The following is a 27348-nucleotide window of genomic DNA, read 5'->3' on the forward strand; positions in this document are numbered from 1 at the left end:
CTTTTAGGTTCAAGTAAAATCATTGAAGAGGAGGAGGACAGTCTTTCTGCACAAGTTATTTTAAAAGTTAGAAGTTCGTGTAATCACAGTTCAACTTCTCATAATACATAAATAGTCCTAAAGCACATATTTGTCACCTGTTCTTAAAATTTTACATAACCACTTTGGTCATGAGTGCACAAACGGGGTAAATTAATTGGAAAGTACTGACAGTTGAATGAATGCATTATTGGTTTTATTTTTTGAACGCCTTTTGTGGATGAAAAATAAAATGTGCATCATATTGTCCTAACTGAAGTTGAAACAGACAGCTGAGGACTGATGCTGGAGTCTTGGAGCCCTGCCCTCACATTTTTTCCTCCACTCTGTTCTCTAATATTCTGATGCCTTAAGGGAGACAGTGGTTAACCAGCGTTGCTGCCAATGCTTACATATAGACACTTCACACTTCCTTCTCCTCTCTTTGTGGCTCTCTGACACATTGTACCACCCAGTGCTTGTGTTTATCACGTCCCTCACACACCAGAAGGGAATGGCTTTGCGTGTGTGTCTTCGTGTATGACAGAGATGCTGAGAGACAGAGAGAGAAAGGAGTGGAGAAAGGGGGAGGAGTGGAGAGGCCCTGTTAGTCCTTCATTTATGCTGAATAAAGCCATGATGGGGATCGCCTGGGGACGACATCCCAGGCAGAAACAGACATGCCTCCCTTTGTTCACAGAAGATCCCTTAGGAGGGGAGCGCGAAAGGCAGGGAGGAAGAGAGGGAGAGACAGATGAATTCTCCGCAATCGGCCTTTTGAGGGTAAAAAGTATGCAGGAGTAAGAGGACGTGTTTGTGTGGTGCGAGATCTGTTGGTATGTGTGTTTGCATGGAGCCAGAGAGACACAAACAGACGAGGTGGGATGGGCCACAGTCTGTCCCGCGGCCTCTTTTGTCTCCAGAACCAAACCCCCTTAAACCAACTCTACCCATCCACAAAACAACAGAAAACAACAACAAGAGTAAACAAAGAACCTCCCTCCTGTCTCCAAACGATTCAAATCCTCTTTCCCTGTGGTGACCGCTGATGAGAGTATAATTAAACACAGGACTGTGTTGACTGAGAGTAGCCGTACAGGCAGCCATTCACAACACCACAGAGTGTTTATTCATAGGCTGTAGCTGGATCAGAACAATTGAAACTGAGTTTACTAACAGTGCAGACGTGTAGCATTCAGTAAAAACAGGAGCAGTTTCCTGATTATATCCGATGCAGCTTCACAATAACACACTCTTGTTGGGTTTTAAACAGCCTGAGCTGAACGCAGGACTTTATAAACATTCTACAATACAGGACCCTTTCCTGGAAGATGGCATAAAAAAGGGACAATGGGGCCTTCTGTCTGTTGCGGCGGTGGTGTTGGAATCTCTGTCAGGGCAGTTTCACGGGAGCCCGCCTGCTAGGGCATCTGTCAGTCACTCCTCGCCAGCTACAGTATCCTACAGTGTCAGGATAGATGAGGGGAGGGTTTTAGGGTTTTTATCACCTTTCTCCAGTAGGAGTCAGTGTGGGTAGCTGGATAGAAACCCAGTGTATTTAAAGCTGGCTGAAGTGGTGAGGTGTGGGCGGACAGAGGGAGGTGGACAGGAGAGGTGGGAGGTGAAGATTCAGCTCTGTCTAGCTCCTGCTGAGGAGGAGGAGTAAGAGGAGAAGGAGAGAAAGGAATCTGGGCTCTGATGACAGACAGTGTCTTCCTGCTCTGGCGAGGGCCCAGTAGGACCCGAGGTGTGTGGTGGAATGTGCAAGACGCCTGCTGAGGCAGGATGCTAAGTGGGTGTGGTGAGGAGGAAGACTGACCTCGCTGGGCCGAAGGCTGAGGGGATAAAGCAATCATGTACAGTAGGAAATGGGCTGCATGGCATCTGCTTTAACACTTAATGAGCAAGATTATGTACTGTCACAGGGCTTGTTTTGAGGAAGCAATCAGGAAGACAACTAACACTGCCATTATTGGCCTACAACCTAGATGCACATTTTCACCTCTCAACAGTGTAGCAGTAATGTAGTAATATAGCCACTTGGTGTGCCTGTTTTGCCCTGAATTCTGTCTCTCAGACTACATTAAGACTACTCTAAAATAAACAGGATTTGCCTTATAATGCCAAAAAGATGCAGGTAAATAATTCACACACACATGCTTTCTAGAAATTATAAGGACATTAAAAATAATCTAAATGCAGGTCTGTTTACCCATTCATAAAAAGTCTTTAAAGCTATGACATTACTGAGACAGTCAAAATAGGGTGGTTATTACTGAAGTATATATGATTTAATTAGGGTTTACTCAGCGTGTCCAAGTACAATACATTACAAGCACAATTTGCATTTACTTTAATCACAAGTTGTCATTAAGTGAGGAATTTCGCAAAAAAAAAAAAAAAAAAAAAAAAAAAAATTCATTTCAGTCAGTCATTCTCTTCTACTGATTTCTTTCATGGAATAACATATGTCCAGCACACCATGTAATGCATCACGATGAACGCTGAAGTGACAGTGGTACATAGTGTTGTTTTTATATAGTGCCTTTCTATCTATTGGTACTCAAAGCACTTTACAGTCACAAACGCATCTAACTATTCACTTAAAGCACACACACATTCACACACCAGTGCATCTTGCAACAATTTGTATTGTTATAGATGCTATAAATAAAATTGAATTGCACTGAGAGCAATTGGGGGTTCAGTGTCTTGCTCAGGTTTGAACCACTAACCATCTGGTTGGTGGACCACTCTCCCTACTGAGCCACAGCCACCCCAGTGAAGTCTACATTATGACTCTTCAAATCAGTCACCATAACAATGTGACAAACAATGTGACAAACCTGACTTAAATCAATGTCTGACTATCTACAGGCAAACAGTTTAATTCTAAAAGAATCCAGTTTAGCTGTCTCCTGTCCATCTGCAGTGCTGTTCCGTACAGTGTCATGGCTCTGGTGCAGTGGTGCTAGCGTGAATGGTGCCCTCTACCCTTCTGATTTTACCGCCCCCTCAGTGAATGTTTTGAATGGCAGTTGGTGGGATAGGTTGCCAGTGACAGACAGGTCTCAACGATCCTACGTACATCTGGGACGGCCCAAATGATGCCGAGGGTGGGCCCTGGCTGGGTGCAACGTTTTTTGTTTTTTTTTCCTTCTCGTACCACCCCCTAAAATATGCCGCCCTGGGTGGCTGCCCACATTGCCCATGCCAAGAACCGCCTCTGCTCTGCTGTGTTCTCTCCCTAATTCCTTGTGTTTTGGTGTTTTCCCTCCTTCCTGTCTCTCATCCTGGTTTTGCCTCTGAGTGTGTGGTTATCCAATAATCTCCTCCCCCATTAATCTTCCCTTCACTCCCTGTGAGCTTGTTGTGTCTGTTCTGGACAATTCATAATTTGATTTATTGTGCTTGTATTAAAGCTTGTCTTTCTGTAACCTGTTCCTCTCAGTGCTGCAGGACCATTACACATCAGCTCAACTGCTATGTCTCCAGGCCAGCTCAGCAGCACCAACTCATGGCCAGCTCTCTGTTCAGCTTGCTTCCTACCTGTCACAACCAGCCACTGCCAACAGTCACGTTCAGTCTCATCTGCGTTACTTGCCAAGATTAAAAGAAATATCACTTTTTCTGAACATGTGTTCTACTTTTGCACGGCATTGTGACACAGGGCATTGTCATTAGACTGAAATTTAAAGGAGGACAGGGTCAGAGCACGGTCCTGGCAGGCCCTGTCTCCTCGAATGTCACTGCACTGCTGCAGGAACCCAAACAAACAGAGAGGCAACGTAAGGTCACTCCAGCAGGCTGAGACACAGCTTCACTCACACAAAGAAATCGCAAGCTGAGGACAGGTTGGTTAAAGCACTGGCAGACCATCGTGCCTATCCTCTCATCCACACACACACACACACACACACACACACACACACACACACACACACACACACACACACACACACACACACACACACACACACACACATAGGTCCTCTGCAATTCTGCTGACTGGAAGAAAGATTAGCCAACATCACTGTGGGTGTAACCAGGCACTTCCTGTCCAAGTTCAGGGGGAAGTCTCTAAGGAACACCACACTCATCACTGCTGGCTGGAGACCCAGCTCCACCCTATGTAAACCTTAAATAAACTGTGTGATTGTCATGTTGCATGTTGAAGCCACCACTTTCACCTCATTTGAAATGCTTTGCACCCTTTAATAATGTGCTTTATGTAAAGTTACTGCCTATTCTTAACCATTTACTTTGTATTTAAGTCTGTTTCCATGTTTCCAAGCGTTTGGGCTGCCAGGTTGGTTGTTAAAGCTAACATAACTTTCATTGTTTTAAAGTTCCACAAACTGGAGTTGAAATGCGGACTTATTTTGAGATTCGGTTATAAAAGCAAAGCACAGGCTGTCACTCATACGACCTCAGCTGAAACGCAAAGCCCCATCTGGTCCACTCTCAGCAGCTAACACCATTCCATTCAAGACAGTGATAAAATGGCAAAACTGTATTCCTCCTGAGCACAGACAGTCTGATAAACAGCTGCAGTGACTTACGTGCTGTTGATAATCTGGAACCTTTCTCCTTTCCTGAAGCTGAGGTCATCTTCTGTCCGCGCTTCATAGTCATAAAGTGCCACAAAGAGGGTGACTCCTGTAAGAGCGACACAAACAGAATGTCAGTGCCTTGCAGATTACCAAGTGCAAAAAAAGACACACTTCACTGGCAGGTGTGTACAGAAACTTCCAGGGTTGGAGTTATAATCTGAGTTTTGGGCAGAGATTAATAAAAAGAAACTTAACGTGTGTCACAAAGTCATGATGCACACAGATAAAACAGTGCTGTTCTTGGGTGTGGAGACTCAGTAGTGACACAATAGATGCAGCTGCTGTTACAATATTTTATTCAGATAATGTCAGGGTTTATTGGCATGCAGAGAGTGAAACTGAGATCGGATTCAGAGATGCATGTTAATTCCAGGTCTGAACACACGTAACTAAAGCTGGTCACTTGTGATCGGATATTCCAAACCAGATGTTAATGCGACATCTGAAATGGCCCTTAGACATAATGCATCACTGTCACATGTCTCTTGTGTCTTTACAGTGGCAGACTAACCTTTGCAGAGGTGATTTTTTTCAACAAACATCATCACGTCACCTTCCCTTATCCCCTCTCACAAATCTCCTGCAATTAATCCTACAAATTTTACACTCATCACAGAGGTAAAAAAGAGCAGTTGTCTTCATTTTAATATCCCCCAGTAGCAGAGTATTCCTCTTCTGCGTATTTCATTATTGCTTACTGATGGCTTGTAGGAAATGTGATGAAGTAGTTTAGGCTCACTGTATTAACAGATAACAATACAAATGAGACCTTAAAACAAACCTAGTGTATGTGTAATGTCGAGAACATGAATGTATTCTTCCTGTGACAGCAGCCTTAAACTGTATAGTCATTTGAAAATTACATTCGGTATTGTATTCCCTTGCTGAATCAATCTAACCACTGTCAGGAATTAAGGCACTTAGCTCTTTACTGGTGAGTTTGTTTTTTGTTTGAGCACCCCTAAAATCCCAAGACAGTTTTATAGGCTTTGCTAAGTTGCAAAATTGGCCTTTCGGGTCAGTGTTTCAGATTGCCTGGAGCAAATCCACCACCTTAACTGAGTGAACTGATAGTAATGAGAATCTAGCCTAGTAGGGTCGCCAGAGGTTCTTCACCGAACTGTCTATAGAGGCAGAGGCTGGGATTTGGGATGCTTCAACCCAGTCTGACTTCTGACAGAATAAAACTCCAGATAAAAACCAGTGGCCTGAAAAAAAACCCTTTCAGCCATTCCAGCATGATCTCACCTACACCTCCCCACATGGACAAGAACAGGACCGTAATACTGACTGAAGCAGAATAGGGTTGCTTTTTTTTCTTCAAAAAACGAATTAGGAAGTGTTTTGGCATATGTTTTCACGTACAAATATTCTATAAACGCAGGAAACACGCCTGAAGATACAGATTCTCAGCCAGGAAGGGTACAGCTGCAACCAGATGGCCAGGAAGTGCAGATGCAGTCCTTCAGCAGTTGGATCCACTCTGCAGAAATACAGATGAACCAACAGCTTGGAAGATAAACCAAGATCTGGGTGTCCAAGGGTTTCTTCAGCAAGAAATGATCACATCCTGATCTGCATGTGCAGGGAAAACGGCTGAATGACATCACAGGAGCTCCAATCAAACTAGATCATGGCTTAAAGTCCCTGATCAATGAGAGACTGAGATTACCCCGGCGTCCAATCACACAAGAACTGGACAGTCAGGAACTGGAAGAAGATTCTGTGGTCAGATGAATCCAGTTTCCAGCTTTATCTTCCTCTCGCTAATGTGAGGCTACACAGAAGGCCAGGCGAAGCATTATCTCCAGCATGTACAGTACCTACTGTCAAAAATGGTGGAGGCAGTATCATAGTTTGGGGATGAATGAGCGCTGCTGGTGTTGGTCATCTCACTGTCTATGATGGCACAATGAACTCTGCTATACCGTGGCTATATTTATTTATGTTATGTGTGTGCACATGTACATTAGAAACCCCCCATGCCATATAAGCCTGACGATCACATCGGAAAGGACCCTGAAAAAAGCAACAAAGTATTGTGGCATTGGCAAATCCACATGCTCCCTTCCTCATGTATCCACTATATAGTGAAAGTGAGAAATGCTAAGTATAGTAGGTCAAATTTGAATCAAACATTAGGTCTGTAAACTGGGATCCATGAGTAGTAACAGTTTGGTGAAGATAGCTTGGCATTGTTTCCAACCTGTCTAGTCATCTGTGTGATAAACTGCATTTATCACTTAAAACCTTGACTCACTAAGATGAATTATTTAACATTAGCTTTATTTGTATTATCTTAAGTTTGTTTTGTCAGGCCTGGTGACTGCAGCTGTTCTTTCAACTGTTTCATGGTAGTTAGTGTCTGACAAATAAAAGTTGAATCGGCACTACTTCTAAGTGCAGTTTAACTCCCTTGATCACATTAATTCAAGTCATTTCATGTTGCAGACTCTCACCGGACTGAGGCTTTCTAGGGAATTGGTACTGATATGAAGAGGCTATGTGGGGCTCTATAGCAGTGCAGATAAAGAGTACCTGCTGCTATTCACATGTTAACAGAGAGAGGTCAGAGTAGACTGTTAAAAGAACCAAACAAAACCTTGAATGTTGTTTGCAGTGTTCGAATGTTACATTTAGTCAGCAGAGGTGGTTGCTAGATATAAACTTGTTCATTGATTCCTCTCAGAGCTGTCTGCTGGAATGACACTCAAAAGTTACATAAGGTCATGGGACTAGCTGTGAATTTCCATTTGGGGGAATTACATAAGCAAAAGAACAACTGATAATCAATAACCCGTCTGATGTCAACTGCAATTTGGGTTCCACTTCAGAGTGGTAGTAGGGGGTGATTGGGGCTGTTAGGCAGTGACATTATAACAGAGGGTCAAAAGGAAGGAAGGCTTACGTCCGAATTTCTCCACCAGGAGAAAATTAAAAACACTAAACCCCTCTCTGCTTCTCTGCCACTGCCTGGATTTGGATTATACAAAGCAGAAAATAATCCACACTTTGAGCGAGAGGTCTCTGTTAAGTTGAGTGGAAATGCTGAGTTCCTATGCACAGCGGCCTAGGCTCAGTCAAACATAAAGGATATCCTGAGTAGGAATATTCCCTACCTAAACAATGAGCCTAGCGCACAAAGCCCTGTGTTAATACCAGCCGGACGTTCCTGACAGGGCTGGAATGAGGTCGGCAGTGAAACTGTAGCTTTGGCTGAGAAGTGAGGATTTTGGGATGCCATGGGAAGTCTTTAACTGCACAAAGAATGCCTTATAGTCTGTGCTTTTACATATGGAGGTGTATACGTGTGGGCGGATGTTACCAAGTATTCTCACAGAACTAGCACCTAGCACTAGGCGTAGAGAGCATTGTTACTGTGGGGATGAAACAAAGAGCAGTGACCTTCTCACTTCAGCCTGTGTTGTAGACACTTTGCCTCTTCTATCAAACAAAAAAGACGTACTTGAAGACGTACCCTTCAAATTAACAATTTCCCCTATCTATATTCCTTGCAATATATTACATATCTCAGAATGTACGGTTTCTGTCTTCACGCTTTAGTCGTACAGGAATGCCCAGAGGTGAAATTTAAAACTCATATTTGGTGATCTTAAGTTCTACTGAAAATTGTTTTAGTTGGGAAAGTCCCACTGACAGTAATGTTTTTTTTATTTTTCAGTCACACTGATGTTACAAAGAAACTCAAAAAACACAATTCTTCGAGACAGGAAAGCTGTGGCAGAAGACTTTCTGTCCTGTTTCTCGGCTCCCCCGTACTATGTCTTGAATCAGAACTTAAGAGTGAACTTCAGCGGCAGTAACTAACCTGTCCCGCCACGAGTCCTTAGGGTTCCTGTATGAGACGAAGTGCTGACCCCTCCAAAGACGGTCATCCCCTGAGCAACAGGGGCGTGGAAGTTGTTGTAATTGGGGATCGCTGTCACCCCAAAGTTGGGATAGTGCTGTGGCGTGGGATCAGCCCCATAGCGGTAACCTGCTCCCTGGGAAATGCTGGTGTCTCGGTCGTCTGTGAGTTTGGTTGCCTCCTTATCCTTGCATTGCACACAGCCCATTATCTATAATCTGGTCAAAACAAGATAGAGAACAGACAGAGAGACAGAGAGATAAATGGTTGGTCTGGATGATAGCGATGGACTTGAGTGATAAGTCTTAGAAAGGCAGTGATTTAAAATATCTTAACACATTTAATAATAGCAGAGTGACAGTGCATGTGACAGATAACAGACTGTAATTCTTAACACAGATTGATAAAATGAAACATGCTGAGAAATGAGCTGGACTGCACTGAAAAACAAATAGAACTGAAATCATCTCTCTGTTCAAGGTTTTCACTTCACACTGCTTTCTCTAACTTATTAGCACTCTGGTCTGGGAAGCAAGGACATTTTTTAACAACTTAGATTGTGGATGACTCGCACAAACAATGTGTCTCTTTCATGGTCGGGAGGAATAACAGCTCGTATCACAGTGATGTCAGTGAGGCTAGCTGGTGAGAAGGGGAGACGTGGAGGCATGGGACTGTGCTGTAAATGTTGCCCTGTTGATCTTAATGGAGAGTGAGGGGAGGACAGAGTGTCTGTGACTGGACAATAACTTTATCATGGAGCCTAACAATCCGAGTCAGACTGAGCAGCCAGATGTAGGAATCTTCACCTGCCTTCCACATGTTCAAAGTATTCAACTCTCTTCATTATGCTGCACATCATTGTGCACATTACACCCTCTCCACGTCATCATCATCATCATCATTTTTTTTTTTTTTTTTTTTTTTTTAAAGAGACAAGTAGTTGTAAACATAAATCAGCAGGAGAGTTGAATTCCTATTATCTAAACATCTGATACAGAAAGCAAACTGGTGATGTTACCATCAGAGTCAGCTTTATAAAGACTGGGGACTAGAAAGAGCCAGGTAAAATACAGAATAGTCAAAATCTAAGTAGGAGCTTACACTTAAAAATGGAATATACAATACATTCAGAAGAATTAGTGAATTTCCTTTACTGTTTCCATGCAAAACCACTATGAAATAATATTTATACTATATTGATCTCACACATGACAAATTAATTTCTTGCATTTAGCCCATCCATTCATTTAAAGCAGTGTTTACACTTAGGAAAATGGGCTGCACCCTTTTCTGTGCCACACTCTGGGATCAATTTGGGGATTAGGTGCTTGCCCACTGCAACATGGCAATGGACACAGGAAGCGACCCTGCTTCTCTAACCACGACTCCACAGCTCCCCAAAATGAAAACAAATGTGTTAGAATGGTACATCAGGCACAACCGACAATAAATCAAGGCTCTCCTTGGAAAACAAAGAGCCATTCTGGCCTTCAGCTCCGGTCTGTCATTCGAAAATTTATTTCACTATTCTCTCCTCTGGCTTCCTTCTGTCCTCTGCCTCATCTGACTGCAGTGAGGAGCAGGAAATTTATTCCTGAGGCTCCCCACTCTCAGCAACAGTAATAAACAAGTGAAGGATCATGGGAAGGAGCTGCAGTCTTCTGTCAATCAACAGCATCACTGACAAACAATACCCACTCTCAACTAACATAATCACATGACAATCTAATGACAAGAGACTGAAACCTACTAAACAAAATAACATATATAATATAATATATGAGTGTACTGGTTTCATTTGACTATGAATGTTGATCTCTACGTTGTCAGTCATATCAAAATTTGACCTGAAATAATCTCATTTAGGGCTGATTTCTGGGTTTGAATCCACTAACCAATCGGTCTTTGTCAGCTGACGTCACACTCGCAAAGCCACAGTGCATTTTGGGTCATTAGCTGTAAACAACAGGGTGAAACGTGGTTGTGCGAAAGGACGCAATAGTAATTCAGTTCTTGGTGTTAGCTATCTGCTAGAGATGTGGAGGAAATTAGAAAACTAGCTCACAAACCAGTGGCAGTTATAGTTTATAGATATGACAGCTGAATCAAGTTTCAAACTTCATTCTTCACACAGAAAATTATTCAGACAGAAAAAAAAACCAAAACGTCACACTCAAAACGTGCAGAATAGCAAATTAACATGTGAAGTCAATTGTTTGGTTTTGTATCGTACAACTGCAATGTTGCAATGAGTTTTTAATGCATTTGAACCAGTTTTAACAATAAAGTGCCATTTTACATAACTCTGGTGCTATTGATGACTGTTCTTCAACACACTGACAAGCCATCAGTGGATGTAAAACAAATAAAAGTAAGATTTAGAGAACAACAAATTATGTTTGACAATAGCACAGACTGTAAATTATGCCGTGATCATTACAGTATCATTACACGATGTTCAGCATCAACTTTTGTATCCCTTGCTCTCTGGTTTATGACAAAGGCAAGAAATACTTGTTTAATTTTTATTTTTCATGCACTTTGGTGCCATGTCAGTGGGGTTTTTCACCTACGGTTATCCACTCGTTTTCTTCAGTTTTTCCATTTTCCATCTTCAGTTACACATTCCCTTGTCCCTTCTCATGTTTTGTTTATCCTCTGGTAACCATCGAAAATAGCAACAGTGGGTGTGTCATTCACATGACTGACAAAGACCAATTGGGGGCCTTTCAGTTTGCATGTTCTCCCTGTGTCTGCATGGCTTCTCTCATGGCTTCTCGCACTTTATCCCACCACCCAAATACATGCTTGGTAGGTTCATTGGTGATCCTAAATTGGCTGTAAGTGTGAGTGTGAATGGTTGTCTGCCTTGAGAGTAACATGTTCAGTTTCCCATTGATTTTTATTTTTATCTTCACATACGGTCTAAAGTTGTGTTCCTCTGTAGTGAAAAGAATGTGGCTATATCCCATCTGGACTGGGAATGTCTTGGGACTGTGAGGAGAAAATGGAGGAAAGGAATAGAGACATCTGGGTAGGTGATTGCAAGTTGCATCATAATTACTCAGATTTTAGCTTCTCTTTGACTCCCTGCAAAAGAATGTTATTTAAAATCCTCCTCCTCACATACAAGGCTCTTAAAAGCCTTGCTCTGCTTATCTTACAGTAACTCATAGTACCATATCCTGCTGAAACATCAAACTTCAAGAAGTAGAATGGGAGGTAGAGACTTCAGCTACCAGACAATTACTCTTTACTTTTAAGGTCATGCTTGGACTTTTCTTTCTGATAAAACTTATAGTTAAACTAACTGAGGTAACCCTGAACCATTCCTTAGTTACGCTGCTATGGGTCTCAGCTGCTGGGGGACTTACCCTGATGCACTAAACACCAAAGCTCTACTTTCTTCTCTCTTATTCTACTCTTTATTTTTTTCTTTCTTGTCATTTTGTGTATTTGTATTCTATTATTGAAAAGCATGTCTTTTTATATTCATTATCCATCTCTCAAGTAACATGCATCACCTACAGCATGATGTTTATCGTTATAGTTTGTATCACGTTTAGCTGCTGTAAGTGTTTGTATTTTCTTATTTCCCTTGCTTATTCCTTCTGGCTCTACACAGTAAAATCAGCATACCCAAATTAACACGGTAAGAGTTGATCTTAACACTCTTTGTCTATATGGGTCCACACCTCATTGTTAATTTAACACTTTTTCGTGTGTTGGTACCTTTACACAAAGTTAGTGTAAATTTGACTCTTCTTGTAGTTAAATTTAACACACTACCTAACAGCAACCAGTGTTAGTTTTGTGTGTTTGTTTTTACAGCATTGACAAGTGATCAAGTGCAACACTCGCTGAGGCTCAGCTCTTTGTTGATTCCAGTGTAGCCACTGAGAGAAACCCCTTCCTACCATTTAGAACAGCAGCCCCATACTGACTGACACGCCGTGACCACTCTCTTTCAACCTCATTATAGATCCCTTACAAGGCACCCTGGTGCAGGCAGAGGCCAAAATGCCCATCAGCACAATCAGAGGTTGTCACAGCAAGAGGGTGTGCTGGAAGTAGAGAAATCTTACAGTATTTTTTGATTTTTTATATATTTTTTATGTTTTTTTTTTAATATTTTTTTGATCCAATGTTTTGTTTTTCTCATATTGCTTGCATCTTTTTTACAACTGCAAATTCTACAAACTCTGAAATGTTAAAAACTAAGTCAACCAAGAGCAGAGCATCTGGACCTTCCTGCTCTTTGTAATCAGCTTGGTTTGACCCATGTCAGAAGCATGAAACCTGCAGGCGTAGTGAAATGGAGGCCTCCCACATGGAGTAGTGGTGACACAGCACATGACACAGAAGCAGACATTGTAATGTTCTGTGACAGGATGGGGGAAGGCAAGAGGTCCAGGCAACAGCAGCGATTCTACACTCAGACTGCAGAGCATCTCTAATCTCATATACTCGCAGCAGAAGTCAACACTGACTGGGACCACAAAACGCTCTGCTTTCTGACGCTACATAACTGGCAACTGGCAGAGGCTGAATGAATCGGCTAAGGGAAACAAATGTATTGATCCCTTAAATCCAGATGGAAAGCTTTTCTTGGGCTGGTGTTAAATGGTAATCTTTGGAGCAAGGATGATCAAGGATCAAGTCTATTTCCACACAGAATCAAGACAATCCTTAAACAATAGCTAGCAGGAATTTAAAATAGTTTAATAAAAATAAATTAAAATTTTTTTTTAAAAAAATGCTGCACTTCTCAATATGCTTATATCAGCCATAATATTATGACCACCTTCCTAAGTCCAAAAAGAGCCCAAAGCAGTTGTGACTCATCAGACAACGGCCTTCTGAGGGTATCCTGTGGGGTTTTTGGGTTCTATGGGTTAAGGAGGGGGGCCTCTGAGGATCACCCCACAGATACTTGATTTGACATGAGTTTGGGATCTAATTAATGTGGAGACCAGGTAAACACTGTGTGCTGTTCTTCATGTTTTTTTTTTTGTTTTTTTTTTTTTGTTGTTGTTGTTGTTTTAATTGTTGCTAAAGCGTTTTTGTGTGTGTCAGGCTGCATCCTGCTGGGGATGGCTGCTGCCATCAAGGAGTGTCATTGCTATGGGGTGGGGGTGTCTGGTCTGGTCTAGGTGGGTGGTGTATTTAGCAACATCCACATGAATGCCAGGTCCAAAAGCTTCTCAGCAGAAGGTTGAATTGTCACAAGATGGTTGATGCTTTTCACTTCTCCTGTCAGTGCCTGATCGGTGTAGTTTGAAACAAACTGTACTGGACCAGGAAAGGAGTCTATTCAAAAAATAATACAAAAATAAAAGCATTCAGATCTCGTCCTACAGATTTCCAGAACTATAATCGGCTGAAATAAAGGTGAGTAAACATGGTTTGCTTGTGCTGAGTGAATACATAACACAGTTTGCATATGGACTATGGCTATGGTTATGATATGAATTTTTTATATACCGGCATACCGGTGTAGTTGATCGATTCTGATTGACTGATCATACAGTGTTCGGAACGCTGCACAGCGAAACACTGTTTCAGACAGGACTATTTACAGTGTAGTGCTTCTAAACACACGTGGTGTGACTGTGTCACTGTGAGGTTTGGTGAAGATGGAAAGTTTGTGGCAGAATGAGAAGACCATAATAACATGGAAGAACAAAAGGTGCCGTGTGTTCTGTGAGGTTTTTCCCCAAGTCCATTGTTTTACTGCCACAATAATCCACAAAATATCACATTCTATAATTCAATCATTCTGTTTTTCTTACTCAGTCCAATCAATTAGAACAATCGTTCACACAATCAGATTACTGGATCCATGCTGCATGCAATCTGCTTGTCTCCAAAGATGGTTGTGACAGTTAAAAGCCCTGTTTGTCAGATCCAGCAGGCCCAGCCATGGTCAGGCTCATCACTGACTGCTCTCTTTGAACTGATGCTTCTTTCATCTCTTTATTTCTCACTTCCTTCCCTCCTTTTCACACAGGCCTCTCTGCTGATTAATTATTCCTCCTTCACAGAAAAGCCACCACCTGCTTGCCGTAGGGGCTGTTTTGCCGTTTACTTCCCAAGTCTCACTCTGCTCATCCCAGAGGGCTGCAGGAATATGCTCTTAAACCATAGCTTAAAACTAATGCTTGTCACGGTTGCAAAGAAAACTGTTCTTTTCATATTTATTTTATTATTTTTATCAAAAGTATCACAACAGACTGACCTCCTCACATGTTTTACCAATTTCAACATGAAATCAATGGCCCGTTGGCGAGAATCCAGTTACACAGCAGGACATGATCAGTAGTGGAGTTGGGTCCATAATTAGTTAACACAAAAAGCTATTCACATAACACATGATGGACAAAAAGCATTAGGTTCTATAATTGGAGACCTGAAGACCTGAAGCATGAGAAGATGTAAAGATCGTGAATAAAGAAGTTAATGGGAAGAAAATAAACAAACTCAAGGAGAAATAAGATGCTGTCCACATTGGCTTCATGTTAAAGAAAAGACAGGCCCATAAAAAAGGAGGAATGCCCATGTCCATGTGTCTGGGTGATTAATTCATAGCGTGGTTGTGCAGACCTGAAGGGTACATGTATGTCATGGCTTTTTTCGGGGGCAGCTGTCAAGGGAGATTCACAAATATAAATGACTGGCTTTATATATATTTGATAAGGAGGTGGGGTGCTTCAACAGCAAGAGAGGAGGGAGAAAGTGAGTGGTTAAAGGAGCAGGAGGTGGAGGGTACCATCCCTCGGCGGCATTAAGCCCTGAGGCAAGGCTAATTCCATTCCTTTGGTCACTCGAGGACTGAAGTCAACCTGCAGCTGGACTGTCTCCGACTAAATGAAGATCAGTTCAACATCAGCTAAGCTAGACTTATTGTGTGTTTCTTGCCCTGACATTCAGTTAAATAAAATACTTATTTTTTTACGATTTTGGAAATAAACTGGCTCGCTTGTAGTCAATGAACAGAAAATTGCCCATGGAAGTGGTAAGAAATGGGTACAAAGCTATCAACAACTGCAGAAAGTAACTCTTGTTAAATAAGTTGAAGCCAGATGGTAGCTTTGCATAGCAGCAGATTAAGCGACCGAAAGAAGGAAAGGGACAGGGTCTAAAGCTGACCAAAAATTACTAAAAAGTATTCTTCTATCATGTTCAACTATCATGCTTCTTTCCTTTAGATGTATGAGATGGAGGACAATGAATGTTGAATTTCCGTGGGGGGCTGCACACACAGCTACGCTTGCTGTTTAGCTAGCACAACAGCTTCATCTGAGCTCTGAACTTGATAACAGCTACCAACTGTGGCTAGATGAAAGTAATGAGACTGAAACCAAAACAGTAAAGGTGTAAGAACAAGCGAAGCAGAAGATAGGTGGGAAAATGCACTTGAGACTGAACTGCAGGGTTGCTGTTGCAGGGTGATGATTTCTACCTCTTTCATGCTCCATACAGTCATCTGAGCGCTTGTTTTGCTGTTGTTGTTTGGGGACCTGAGTCCAGGTCTGGGTGGAGTTTGCATGTTCTCCCTGTGTCTCCGGGTACTCTGGTTTCCTCCCACCTCCAAAGACATGCTCGGTGATTGGTGACTCTAAACTGACCCTAGGTGTGAGCGTGAATGCGAATGGTTGTTTGTACTGTAGCCCTGCAAGGGACTTGCGACCTGTCCAGGGTGTACCCCGCCTCTCGCCCAGCAGAGATGAGATGAAATAGTAAGACATGGGTGATGCACAAGATGCACAATATAACTGTAGCCCAGACTCATGCCATTGACAAATTACTGAATTGTCTGGACAGTGATGACCTTTAAGGGAACAAACTGAAGAAAACTATGGTGATGGCTGAGCGCCACCACCCACAACTACTCATAAAATCACAATACAACAAAGCTCCTATACATATTTATCAAACTCTTGTCTGCTCACCATTATAACCACTGGTGACGTAAACAAACCTAGTTTCTCACCCTGTTGTACTTCAAGCAACACATAGTGAAGGAATTATTCACTTGACACTGTTCTTGAGCTGTGCCCTTCATCAGGAGGGAAATGATGAACACCAAAAATAGATAGACACAGAGGTCTGCATGGAGTGATGACAAGGAATAAATTGATTACAGAGGACAAACCAAGAGGGCACAGAGGAGGATAGGAAGAACATGGGGAGTTTGAGACAGGACTGATGAAATGGATAGAGGGAAGAGCATGACAAAGGGAGCGGGTTAATGATGGGCTCCGAGTGTTACATGCGGTGCCTGCGTCTCTGCAGAGGGAAAGCCTCGACTCTGCCTTCCCAGCGTGCTGTTCTGCCGGTGTCAAGAAGCATCCTGTGGAGGGAGAAGCCCTACCATGCATTCTCTCTCCATCACGTCCTGTTTTTGTATTCACACTGACACAGACACAAGAGTATACGTATGTAGCAGCAACCACCACAGCTGAGAGCTACTGGATGGATCATATCACACATAAACACGTCAGCAGCTGCTCGAGAGAAAGCTAGGTCACTACAGTTGACCCACCAGTTCAAGCATAACATTAACTAAGCCGCAGTGCCTAGTGACTCCTCTGGACCTTTTAGCTCTACTGTCTCACATATCATCACACCAACATCATTAATTACTGTTAGTATTGAAAGAGACAGATAAGGATCAATTAAGATCTAAGGGCCTGTTGCATTAAGATCTGATCTGGGCTATTTGGTCACAATTATGTTCAGACCTGTCATAAACATGCGTTTCCAGCCAGCTCTCCAGATCTAATCTTAGTTTTGTGCTCTATATCCACACAAACTCACATTATCTGGGCCACAATAGAATAATGTAACAGCGGCTGTCTCTAATGGATCTCTAGCACTGCTCCAGAACCAAGAACAGCACTGATGTTTGTGTGTGCGTCATTATTTTGGCACACACATCATTTATTGATCTCTGTCCTGACGTTAGTCTCTGGCCTCCGACTATAACTCCAACCCTGAAAGTTTATGGGTTTTTACACACATGGAAATCTCCAGTAATAAAGGTAAATGAAGACACAGGTAAAGGAGGAAATATTTAACTACACACGGCTCCTCATAAATCAACATGATTGCATCAATAATTAACACAGTTAATTAACACATATTAAATTCTTTCAGTTGTAAACTTTCTCAGATTTTTTTTTTTTATTATTATTATTTTTTAGTTAGTTAACTGCTACAAGCACCGAATATTTTAAAATGAACATACTTCACTTACGGTGCTTTTATTCTTTTCAGGTGATCAAATATAATAGAGGCTGTGTGTTTCTTTCTGAATGAACAAGACAAAACTCCTCTGATCTTTTAAGTAATTGGACAGGCCAGACCACATCTTAATGCAAGGCCTCAGCAGGCCCTATGACATCAGTAACCTTGCACTGTTATTACTGTTTATAATAATTATTAGCTACAATATTATTTGAACTAAACAGGACAGGACGTAACTACATGTTGGGTTCTGTAACACGTCTTGAGGTTGTTTTGTTACTGGCGCTGGTTAAAAAAACAACTACTGCAGACCCATAAAGAAGTGTGCTTTAGAGCTCAGCCTCAAACATTATTTACTTTTCAACTTTACTATGGTTGCAATCATTAGTGAAATAAACCCTATTTTCTATTCTCCAACTGAATCTCTTTTAAAAGCACTTTGGTTGGCACTTTGATCAGCGTTTGACCTAATACGTTTTAGCCAAATTAGTTTCCTTGGCTGTCACTGCATCAAAGTGTGGCCTACCATTCTCACTTTTCCATGTTAAATGCCAGCAAAGCAGATTTCAAATTAGTAAGTGATTTGTGTTTTTTGTCATCAACACTGTATATTGTCTTACAGAGAAAGAAAAACAAATGAACCAACATTCTGCAGTTTAGTGATGCATCAACAGGATTCTAATCATAAAAAATAAACAGAGATGTTTGCCTAAAGTATAGTTTTGTGCATTTCCCAATGCATACTACCCTTATTATCCTTAGAAGCAGACTGCTAGACTGCTGTCTGGCTTATACCTTCAGAGGGCATCCCTCATTCAGGCAGGACTGGCTGCATGCCGTTGGGTCACTGAGGTCACCTGGCACATCACAGAGGATACAGCAGCACTGCTGCAGCAGCTGTGATCCATGCCTCCCTAAAAAACTCACTGCCTTGGGTGCGACTGAGTGGCCTGACCGCAGTGAGACAGAGCAGCCGCCCTTTTCCGAAATGAACCAGGCTAGCATAGGAAAACACACACAGCTGACCAGCAACATATTAGCCGACTGGGACTGAAAAAGGAAAACTTGGGCAAAGCTATTTTTAGTTGGCCTGAAAACTGGAAACAGCTGTGTTACAACTGTAGAAACTGATTTATGACCTTCACACGAAGTTAGTACAGGAGGAAACGTGAAAACAAAAATATGCTATTAGCACAAACCTAACCAATGAAAGAGTTAAGCTGTCCATAACTGTCACCTTACATAAGGATCCCTGCAATGCAAAGCAAACTGGATTCAGTGTATTCTGAAGAGGCTGGGTGGAGCAACAAAGAGTCTGGGCTTGATAATCTTGTTTTCACAGTTTTTACAGCATGTGGCCCTGGAGGAGACCTGCCTGAGGATGCTCCAACCCCCCTTCATTAAAAATCACAGACTCTATTCTGCTTTCATCCCTCCCAGTACGTGCTCCTCAGCCCGTATAGGTCGCCTCCCAGAGTGGAGATGATAGTAACCTCAGCCTGCAGACAGTTACGTGTGGGTAATAATGTCTCTCCTGCCTGTTGTTTACACTGCTGTACGTGATTCATTTTAGCCAGCAGAATCTCTTCTCCAGTTGGAATTATGAGCAGTGAGCTGTCAAAACTGGAATGACCTTCCCTCCTGCGGCCTTGTTCGTCTGTGGTTCACATTTAGGAAGGAGAGGCTACATGCTCGTCTACATCTCTTCTTGCTGGATAAGTGTGGATCACAACAACACAGGCCGCAATCATGTCTGCTTTCATGATCCTCTTTCCCCTTCCTTGCAGCTTGTATAGAGGGGCACTAGCTTCTATTCTCCATGCTCTTGTCAGTCAAAATCAAGCTGGGCGGTGCTAGTTGTGGCACCATTGTGTCAGTGCAGTTCAGTGTCAGCAGCAGCAGCAGCAGCAGCAATACTGGTGGGAAGAACTGGGAGGATGACAGGGGGCACCTCATGATCCTCCAAGTTGGAAACACAGAAAAGAAGATTATTTTCCTCTAGACATAACCTGTCATAATGTACTTCATGTGGAATGAAATAGAAGCATTTTCCTGACACACTGGAGTTGCCATTTATTTTTCTGGTATAAGAGGTCAGATTAGTCATTTTCATTAAGGACATGGGAACCTCAAAAGATGCCAAAGATATACAAATGAAAAATAGGAGACTGAGTCAGTACACTCCATTGTTAAAGCACATCTCAGCTCGTACCTCTGACAAAAATATTCTGACCACCCTCAGATAAGTGAGGTGTAAAGACTAGAGCAGATTTCACAAAGGCCTGTCAGTCAGTTTACACACAACTTTTCAGACTTAAAAGATTGGCTTCTGAAGACACTATGGCTCATGGGTCTATTTTGCTTTATATGTAGCATCTAGTATGTTATGTGGAATTCATTTCATTCAAAAATTTCGAAAAACCAGGTTACGTGGCCCACATATAGTGAAATAATGTTGGTGAGAAATAAAGATTCAGTGGTTGTTATAGTTAAATGACTGGGGGTTGTGAGGTGGGGCCTATCCCCTGGGCAAGAGGTGAGGTACACATAGGCTAATTCCATGAAGAAGAAAAAAAGTAAAAAAAAAAAAAAAAAAAAAAAAATTGAAGCAAGTTTTTGAATACTGATTTCTTGCTCAACACAACACTGCAATCGGCAGTTTTTGAGGCACAGTCAGATATACCCAGCTGGAAAAACAAGCAAAGTTACAAGTTGACACTTAACACTTGACAGGTCGGTTCACTCTAAGCTTAGAAATAGTCGTAGTTGACTATACACTAATGTAAACATCAGTATGAACACTCCCTCTCTCTAACCCTTTTTAAATTCAAAGTACTGTAAATATATTTGTGTCATATATTTAATTAAATATGTAAAAATATGTGCATCTTATGCTGAAAGTTATTCACGTCCACATGTACAGGCCTAGGCTCTATATACTCTATCTTCTATGTGTTTTATGGTGAGGTAATAAAGCTTGTTCCAGATGCTCTGTGTTTTAAGTGTTGTGGTCTGGCACTGTTTTAATGGAACAAGAAAAAAAGTAGAAAGCTAGAAGAGAAGGCTTATGCACCTTCATTAAATCGCCTACAAGGTTATAAACACGACAGCCAGAGGCACAAAAAATTGAGTGAGCTGCTTGATGCGAGCCCTGCAGACGTGTGCTGACAGTTGACCTTCTGTTAATAATGCAGCTGTGTCCAGGACTTGACCTGGCAGCCGCCACGGTCTTTCCTCCCCCCTGGGCTCTGGATGAATTAATACCAACACAAGATGCTGCCTCTGATCTCCTCATTGAAATATTCATCAGCTGCTTGGAGGCAGTCATCGGTTATCTTTCAATCTCTTTAAAATGCTTTGTTATTTGTTTATTCTCTGAAATAAGGCAAGAAACCTAACCTCAGTTTAAGTTCCAATGTGTATGACTACAGCCCTTATAGTAAATGTGCTGTAAAAATGATAACCGGATCATTTATCTGTACTTTAGTCCACTGAGTAAATAAATATGTTACAATTGTCATCTAGTTCAGCCACTGAGCCGTTGTGTCTAGTTGTCAGGAAATGAGCAGGCTTGCAGCATCAGTGGGGTTTGGCTGAGGAACAAGTAGCCCAAGAGCTCAGAACAGAGACACCTTCAGAGTCACTTAGCACCCTTAGAGCGGTAACTTGACATTTTCAGGTGCATGTGCATCTGCACTGCACACTTGTCATACTGGGGGGAATTTCTGAAAGCAGACTGGCTGCCTTTAACACTGAAACATGCGAGAGTATATTTCAGCTTACCCTGAATATGATGTGTGATTGGCTTTTGAAGCGAGAGGAATCCTCTGCTGGAGAGACACATTAAAAACAAACTACAATGAAAGAAAACATAAACACTATGCTTGCCTTTATTCTCCATTTTGAGTTCATTAAATTAAAAGTGATATTCATTAACATATGATTTTTTGTACAAATAAGATATTATTATTTGCTCAGTCCCATGACACAATTGTGACTAAGCCGACATCCATCTTAAGGGAGAACTTTTTCTTGTGCAGCAGTGTTTTCTAAAGAAGTGTTGCTCTCAGAATAGATACTAAAAAATGACCACTAAAATAGACCAGTGAGAGAGTCTTCCTGTGACGGCACAGACTGTCCATTTTATTTTTGGATAGTGACTGTCGGATGATGTCACATGCGGTTTAAGTAGCACAATAAAACTAATATGATTCTGAGCCATTTCTGTTAGAAAGATTCGTTTTGTCCAATCACAATCCAACCTGTGATAAACAAATGATGAGGCTTTGTGTCCATTCTGGTAGTGGACACATTTGGAATAGTGGCTGATATGACACTCTTGACATGATTAAATTCAAGAGGTTGCACTTAAACACTAACTGTGTAGTGTCCATCCATTCATTATGATGAATTGGAAAAGACGTCCTGACATCACTTGGCATCTTCTTAGGCTGCTGCATTGCTGATTGCATGCTCTGCAGGAAACAGAGGAAATAAAGCATTGTTACAGTGCAGTGCTGTTTCCCCAGGTCCTCATCTTTCAGGGCAGGAAGACAAGTGCCAGTGGTGTCAGGGTCACAAACTCAATTCAAATTCCATTATTAGAAAAGGGCCTCTGCAGACAATGAGCATATCCAGAAACATACTTTCACTTGGACATCATCGTAACATCGTTACACATACAGTACGCTGTTACTCTTTTTCCTGCCTCCAAAACAGCTCTGACCCAGTGAAGCAGTATCTAGTTAATATGTAGTATCTGGCACAAAGACATTAGTAGGAGATCTACAGCATAAGAAGAGATGGAGCCGCCACAGATGGGATTTATTCCAACATGTATACCTCCTCATGATTGGTCCCTGTCTGCTCTGCTCTCAGTAGGCACTCGCTGCTTAGTCGCAGTCGCCTAGTCGCCTAATCACAACCATTTGACTCATGTCAGACTCACTCAGGTCTATTTCTCCTTCATTCACCATATAGACTACAAAAGAATGAAATAAGACACTGTGGCATTGTTAGTTAATGATCTGTTTTATATACTATGATCGATCGGAATTGATTTGGCTCATCTGTATACATGTGTTCGTAAGGAAAGCTCACAAAATAACACTTTCACATGCATCTGCAGTTACGTGACTTTATTAGGAGCTAATTTACGCCCCATGTCTCCAGTTGAGCATCTGTATCATACAGGCCAACCATTATTTAGAACTATCTGAAGGGTGTATACAGCTCTTATGTCAACTCTATCAATACCAGATATGGATAAATCATAAATGATGAACAGTTATGGAGGAATTTGTTCAGAGATGGGGTCACCTCTACTTTAAATGTGAGGTATAGGCTGATACGATTCAACTTCCTGTATCAGCTGTATATTACCCCACATAAATTACATAAATACAACTCCAGTATATTGCCTCTTTGTTCTAGATGTGGCACGGAGGAAGGAACATACCTTCATTCTACCTGGCAGTGTTCTAAACTGCAGGGGTTTTGGCAGGGGGTATGTGAAACCTTAACTAACGTCCATGGGGTTGCATTTCCACTGGACTATTATTTTATTAATTATTCTTATTTATTTATTTTGCCACTTTAGATTGTCATGTCACTGTGAGTTTGCTACATTTTTATTTGGCCACCTTGTGGATATTGAGTTTTTCTTTGATTTGATTGTGTTTGGTCAGTTTGTAACTATAACTGTAACTTTGTTAAAAATAAAATATTCAAAAAAAGAAGAAAGAAAGAAAGAAAGAAAGAAAGAAAGAAAGAAAACTGCCAGCTCCAGTTAATGTTTAACATTTACAATGTCAACAGGATATAGTCTGTAGTAAAAGAAACAAACAAAAGGTCAAAACTGACAAAAAAAACTCTGCGCATTTCAACTTGTGGGCAACGCACCTTCCTGTAAATGTGCAAATATGACGAGCAACGTGCAACACGCTTCTGAATCCGTCTGGCGGCAGAGCGCTGCTTCTGACAGCTATCTCAGCATCCTCACTATATGACTGCCTACAGGATGTGGTTAAAAGCTTCAAATGTACCCTGAAGTGTGTTGTGTTTCCATTCACCTCACTCAGAACAATGCTGTCGGAGAGGAGCAGTGTGATAATATGGCTCAACCCCAAAATGCTGAAAATAACCACTCAGTTCTTCCATTCCGAGGAAGGCAGTTTTGCTGATGAAGTGTCTTGCGGCAAGTCGGCTATTTATTCTATAAATAGGCCAAGGAGGCCTGTGTGTCCTGCTCTCATCTTGCTGCTTCATTTCAATGACTGAGCTGACCTGGAGTCAACCAGGAATACATGGCTTTGACTCTGGCTCATGTTCCTTGTCATCTTCCCGAGTCCAACTCTTTTGATTCAGCTCACAACAACAAGAGAAACACGGAGCTTATTTGAACTAACTCCCATCCACACAATAAGCTAGTATGTCTTCACTATAGATGCAGAGTTTATTACGATGTGCTTCATGGCCTATTTAGAAGATAAACCACTGTGATGCCTTTCTTCTCTACGTTGTGGCCGAAGGAAAGTTTCAGACCAATGGTTGCATCAACCGGATACCTGTGAACTGACAGAATCTTTTAAACAGAGTTTAGTTCAGCTAACTTTAGCCATTCCATTGGAAGGGTATAACCACAACTATCACAAAATACCATGGCAGCTAAGTGTCTTAGGTTTCTTCATTACAATCCTGTACAATGACAAAGTTCAACATGACCTCTGCTTCACGCAAGGATCATTTCCAAGACTGCAACATTTACTGTCACTACTAGGAGCAAATAATGCAACCGTCAACAAATCAGATTACAGGTTTATAAGGGCCCTTATAAATTGATGTTTTATACTGTATTTGTCATTAGGTTAGCATTTTGCATGTATATATGAACGTAGAGGTAGAGAAAATACTGCAGTGTCATGGGCTGGATCTTCATCACTAGTCCACTTGTGTACTGCAATGCCTTGTTTGTCTATTCAGTATATTACCCCATTTCACACATTTTCACAAAAAAAGGTGCAACAAGATTATTTTGCAGATTGTCCCACCGCGAAAGCTTGATGCTTTTCAATCTGCTGCCACAAAGTCAACACCTGAGGAGAAGCATCATAAAAAAATCTAAACATGCACAATCAAGAGAATGAAGGACAACCGAGGGTGACTTCACACGTGCCCTGCAGAAGCAGGATTTACCTCTAAGCAGTCGAGGCACAGTCGCCTATCACCCCGTTGCTAGGTTACCACATTCCAGAGCACAGTGTGTACTATGGATCCTTGCTCTGCCGCTAAAGCCAGGCTGGCAGAGTGGAAATGAAGCAGTAGCCATGACAATTTAAGAGGTTGTGATTTTAAGAGGATGATTTCGGGGCACATTTTGGGAAATGGTGTACATAAAAACGAGACAGAACCACAAGCATGTGTTTCTGCCACTATATACATTCATCTCTCTGACTGGGTGACTTCAGACCGAGGAGATGCTGTGATCCAGCTGTGACTTCTTGAGCTAGTGTGTGCAGCTGCCTGGCTCAGTACAGCACGTTCCTCCACACAGAGCAGCGTCTAGACAGCACCCAGACTCAGACACGCCCCCACTGCATCCAAAGAGGATTGTGTTCCGGCTGCAGATAATCTTAAAGGCTCATTATTCATTCTCTCCGCTCAGTTTGTGTGCATGAGTAAACACGCAAACAGGGACGTGCACGAGAACCTGTGCATTTTAACCTGCAGGGGTTTTTACAGTGTATAATATCCTAATTACCTCAAATTTAATGAGCTTTAATGCTTTAATTACTTAAGTGAACAAAACTAAATCACACAGGCACCTGCTGCATATACTAAGCATTGAGGGTGGGAAAAGGTGCACTTCTGCCAATTGAAAAACTGCTCCCAGAAAGTTCAGATATGCAGGTTTTGGCAAGTGGAAACTGTGTGTTCAGTTCCTTTAAATGGCAATTTCTAAAGGCAAAAATGCAAAATATTAGTTTTGAGACTCTGTGCCTTGTCACTAAAGGTTTTCTGGTCAAGAGAACAAAGGTCAGCAGTCACCACATTTTCAAGTCAGTTCTAAGTATCCTCCTCGGCCAATTAGAAATTTTCAGATTTCCATTTCAATCGACTGAAAACCACATCTTGGTGGAAGTGTAATGTGTATCTGTCTGTGAGAACAAATGACTGACAGCTGAGAAACTGGTCAGGCAGTGGCAGACAACCCGTTCTCCAGAGTTTGAGGACAACTGTCTGGACGACAGGCCAAGGGGCTTCCTGCTTGATTGACTGACCATCAGTCATGGTTCAATCGTGTGAAGCCATTTGGAAAGAAACAGCCGTTCATGTTATTACAGCAGAGCTCGATCCCTGGAGAGGCCTTCTCTGCACTCAGGTGGAGCACCATCCATCATAACCAGCCTTGATCAATACATCTATAAATAGGTGTATGAATACAGCACAGATGCATTATAGATCACCAATTTAGAACTGAGTTTTGTCTCCTGGCCATCACAGTTTCTCGTCAGAATCAATGTAGCCTCTCTGGAGGATGCATTGTCCTTCCAAACAACAGAACCTATATTTTCCACCTCGCAGAAGCAGGTTGTAGGTCAGTGTGGTAATATCATACTCGAGAGGCAGGCCACATACAATTTTCCCCTGTTGTCTTTTCTTGGTTTGCACCGAGGCAACAGTACAACAGTTTGTGGGCTCCATTTAGATCAATCAGCAGCTAATGTTTAAAGAGGTGCTGATGCTGATGCAGCAGCAGTGGCATGATAGGACTGTAAGCACTCTGAAAACAGACACTTCAGCTTCAGACAATAAAATGTAAGGACATGCAGTCTAATAGGAAAAAGGAGAGACTGATGTCCTCATTTATTCGGCGCTCTGGACTCTCAGCATTAGAGAGTCGCTGCCTCACATCCAACTTTCTTTCCTGTCACATTTCTAAATACATTCTGTACGTTTAGGCTGTGTCATGGTTTTATGCCATGCTGTGTAAAGTCTCCTATTTGTCAAGTCTTTAAATTAAGAGTTTTATAATCCAAGACCAATTACAATACTACTCACGGTGGAGCTGTGCATAGTACACGGATCATCCCCATTCAAAACAGCAATATCTTCCCCTATGTAAGTAAACATGCTGACACTTGCACTAATTCTTCTCAGGATTGTGGCAGAATTAGCAGCAGGGATGCTGGCTTATTCATTTCCCTGAATAGTACTGGGAACCACAGATTTTCTAATTATCCTAATATAGTAATTCTATGGTCAAACTCTAATGCCAACATTTGTTTTAACTGTGAAAGTGTACATGTATATAAACAGACGGGATCCTCTGCAGCTCTTCCTCCACCCAGCAACAGCTGTAAATCAGCTGAGCATCAGGCTTTTCCCAGCAATCAAAACATTGAGGTTAAAGTAGCACTAATTCCTGTGGGGCTGCTTATTAAGCTGCTAGCTTAGTCCCTGGGGACCCTAGGGCAGCATTTGGCTACAGCCCAACACCTGCCCTTATCCCCACCCCATTATAGTTAAAACCATGTCACTGCTCAACCACCAATACATGAAGCACTGTTGGAACTGTATTAACAAGCCGTCCTAGTG

The 27348-nt window shown here is 41.9% G+C and overlaps 1 protein-coding gene across 2 annotated transcripts in view; it reads right to left on the reverse strand.

Annotated features, from left to right (window-relative positions):
- Positions 1–27348, reverse strand: part of fynb (FYN proto-oncogene, Src family tyrosine kinase b) — a 67472-nt gene that overhangs the window by 18832 nt on the left and 21292 nt on the right. For both annotated transcript variants that reach the window (XM_047573353.1, XM_047573352.1), the window contains exons 3-4: positions 8461–8717; positions 4581–4677 (exon numbers count right to left, since the gene is read on the reverse strand). In XM_047573353.1, the coding sequence (XP_047429309.1) occupies positions 4581–4677; positions 8461–8707 (344 nt within the window). In that variant the 5' untranslated portion in view covers positions 8708–8717. The remainder of the gene's footprint in view (positions 1–4580; positions 4678–8460; positions 8718–27348) is intronic.

Source organism: Mugil cephalus, chromosome 21 (assembly GCF_022458985.1).
Source record: "Mugil cephalus isolate CIBA_MC_2020 chromosome 21, CIBA_Mcephalus_1.1, whole genome shotgun sequence".
Lineage (NCBI taxonomy): Eukaryota > Metazoa > Chordata > Actinopteri > Mugiliformes > Mugilidae > Mugil > Mugil cephalus.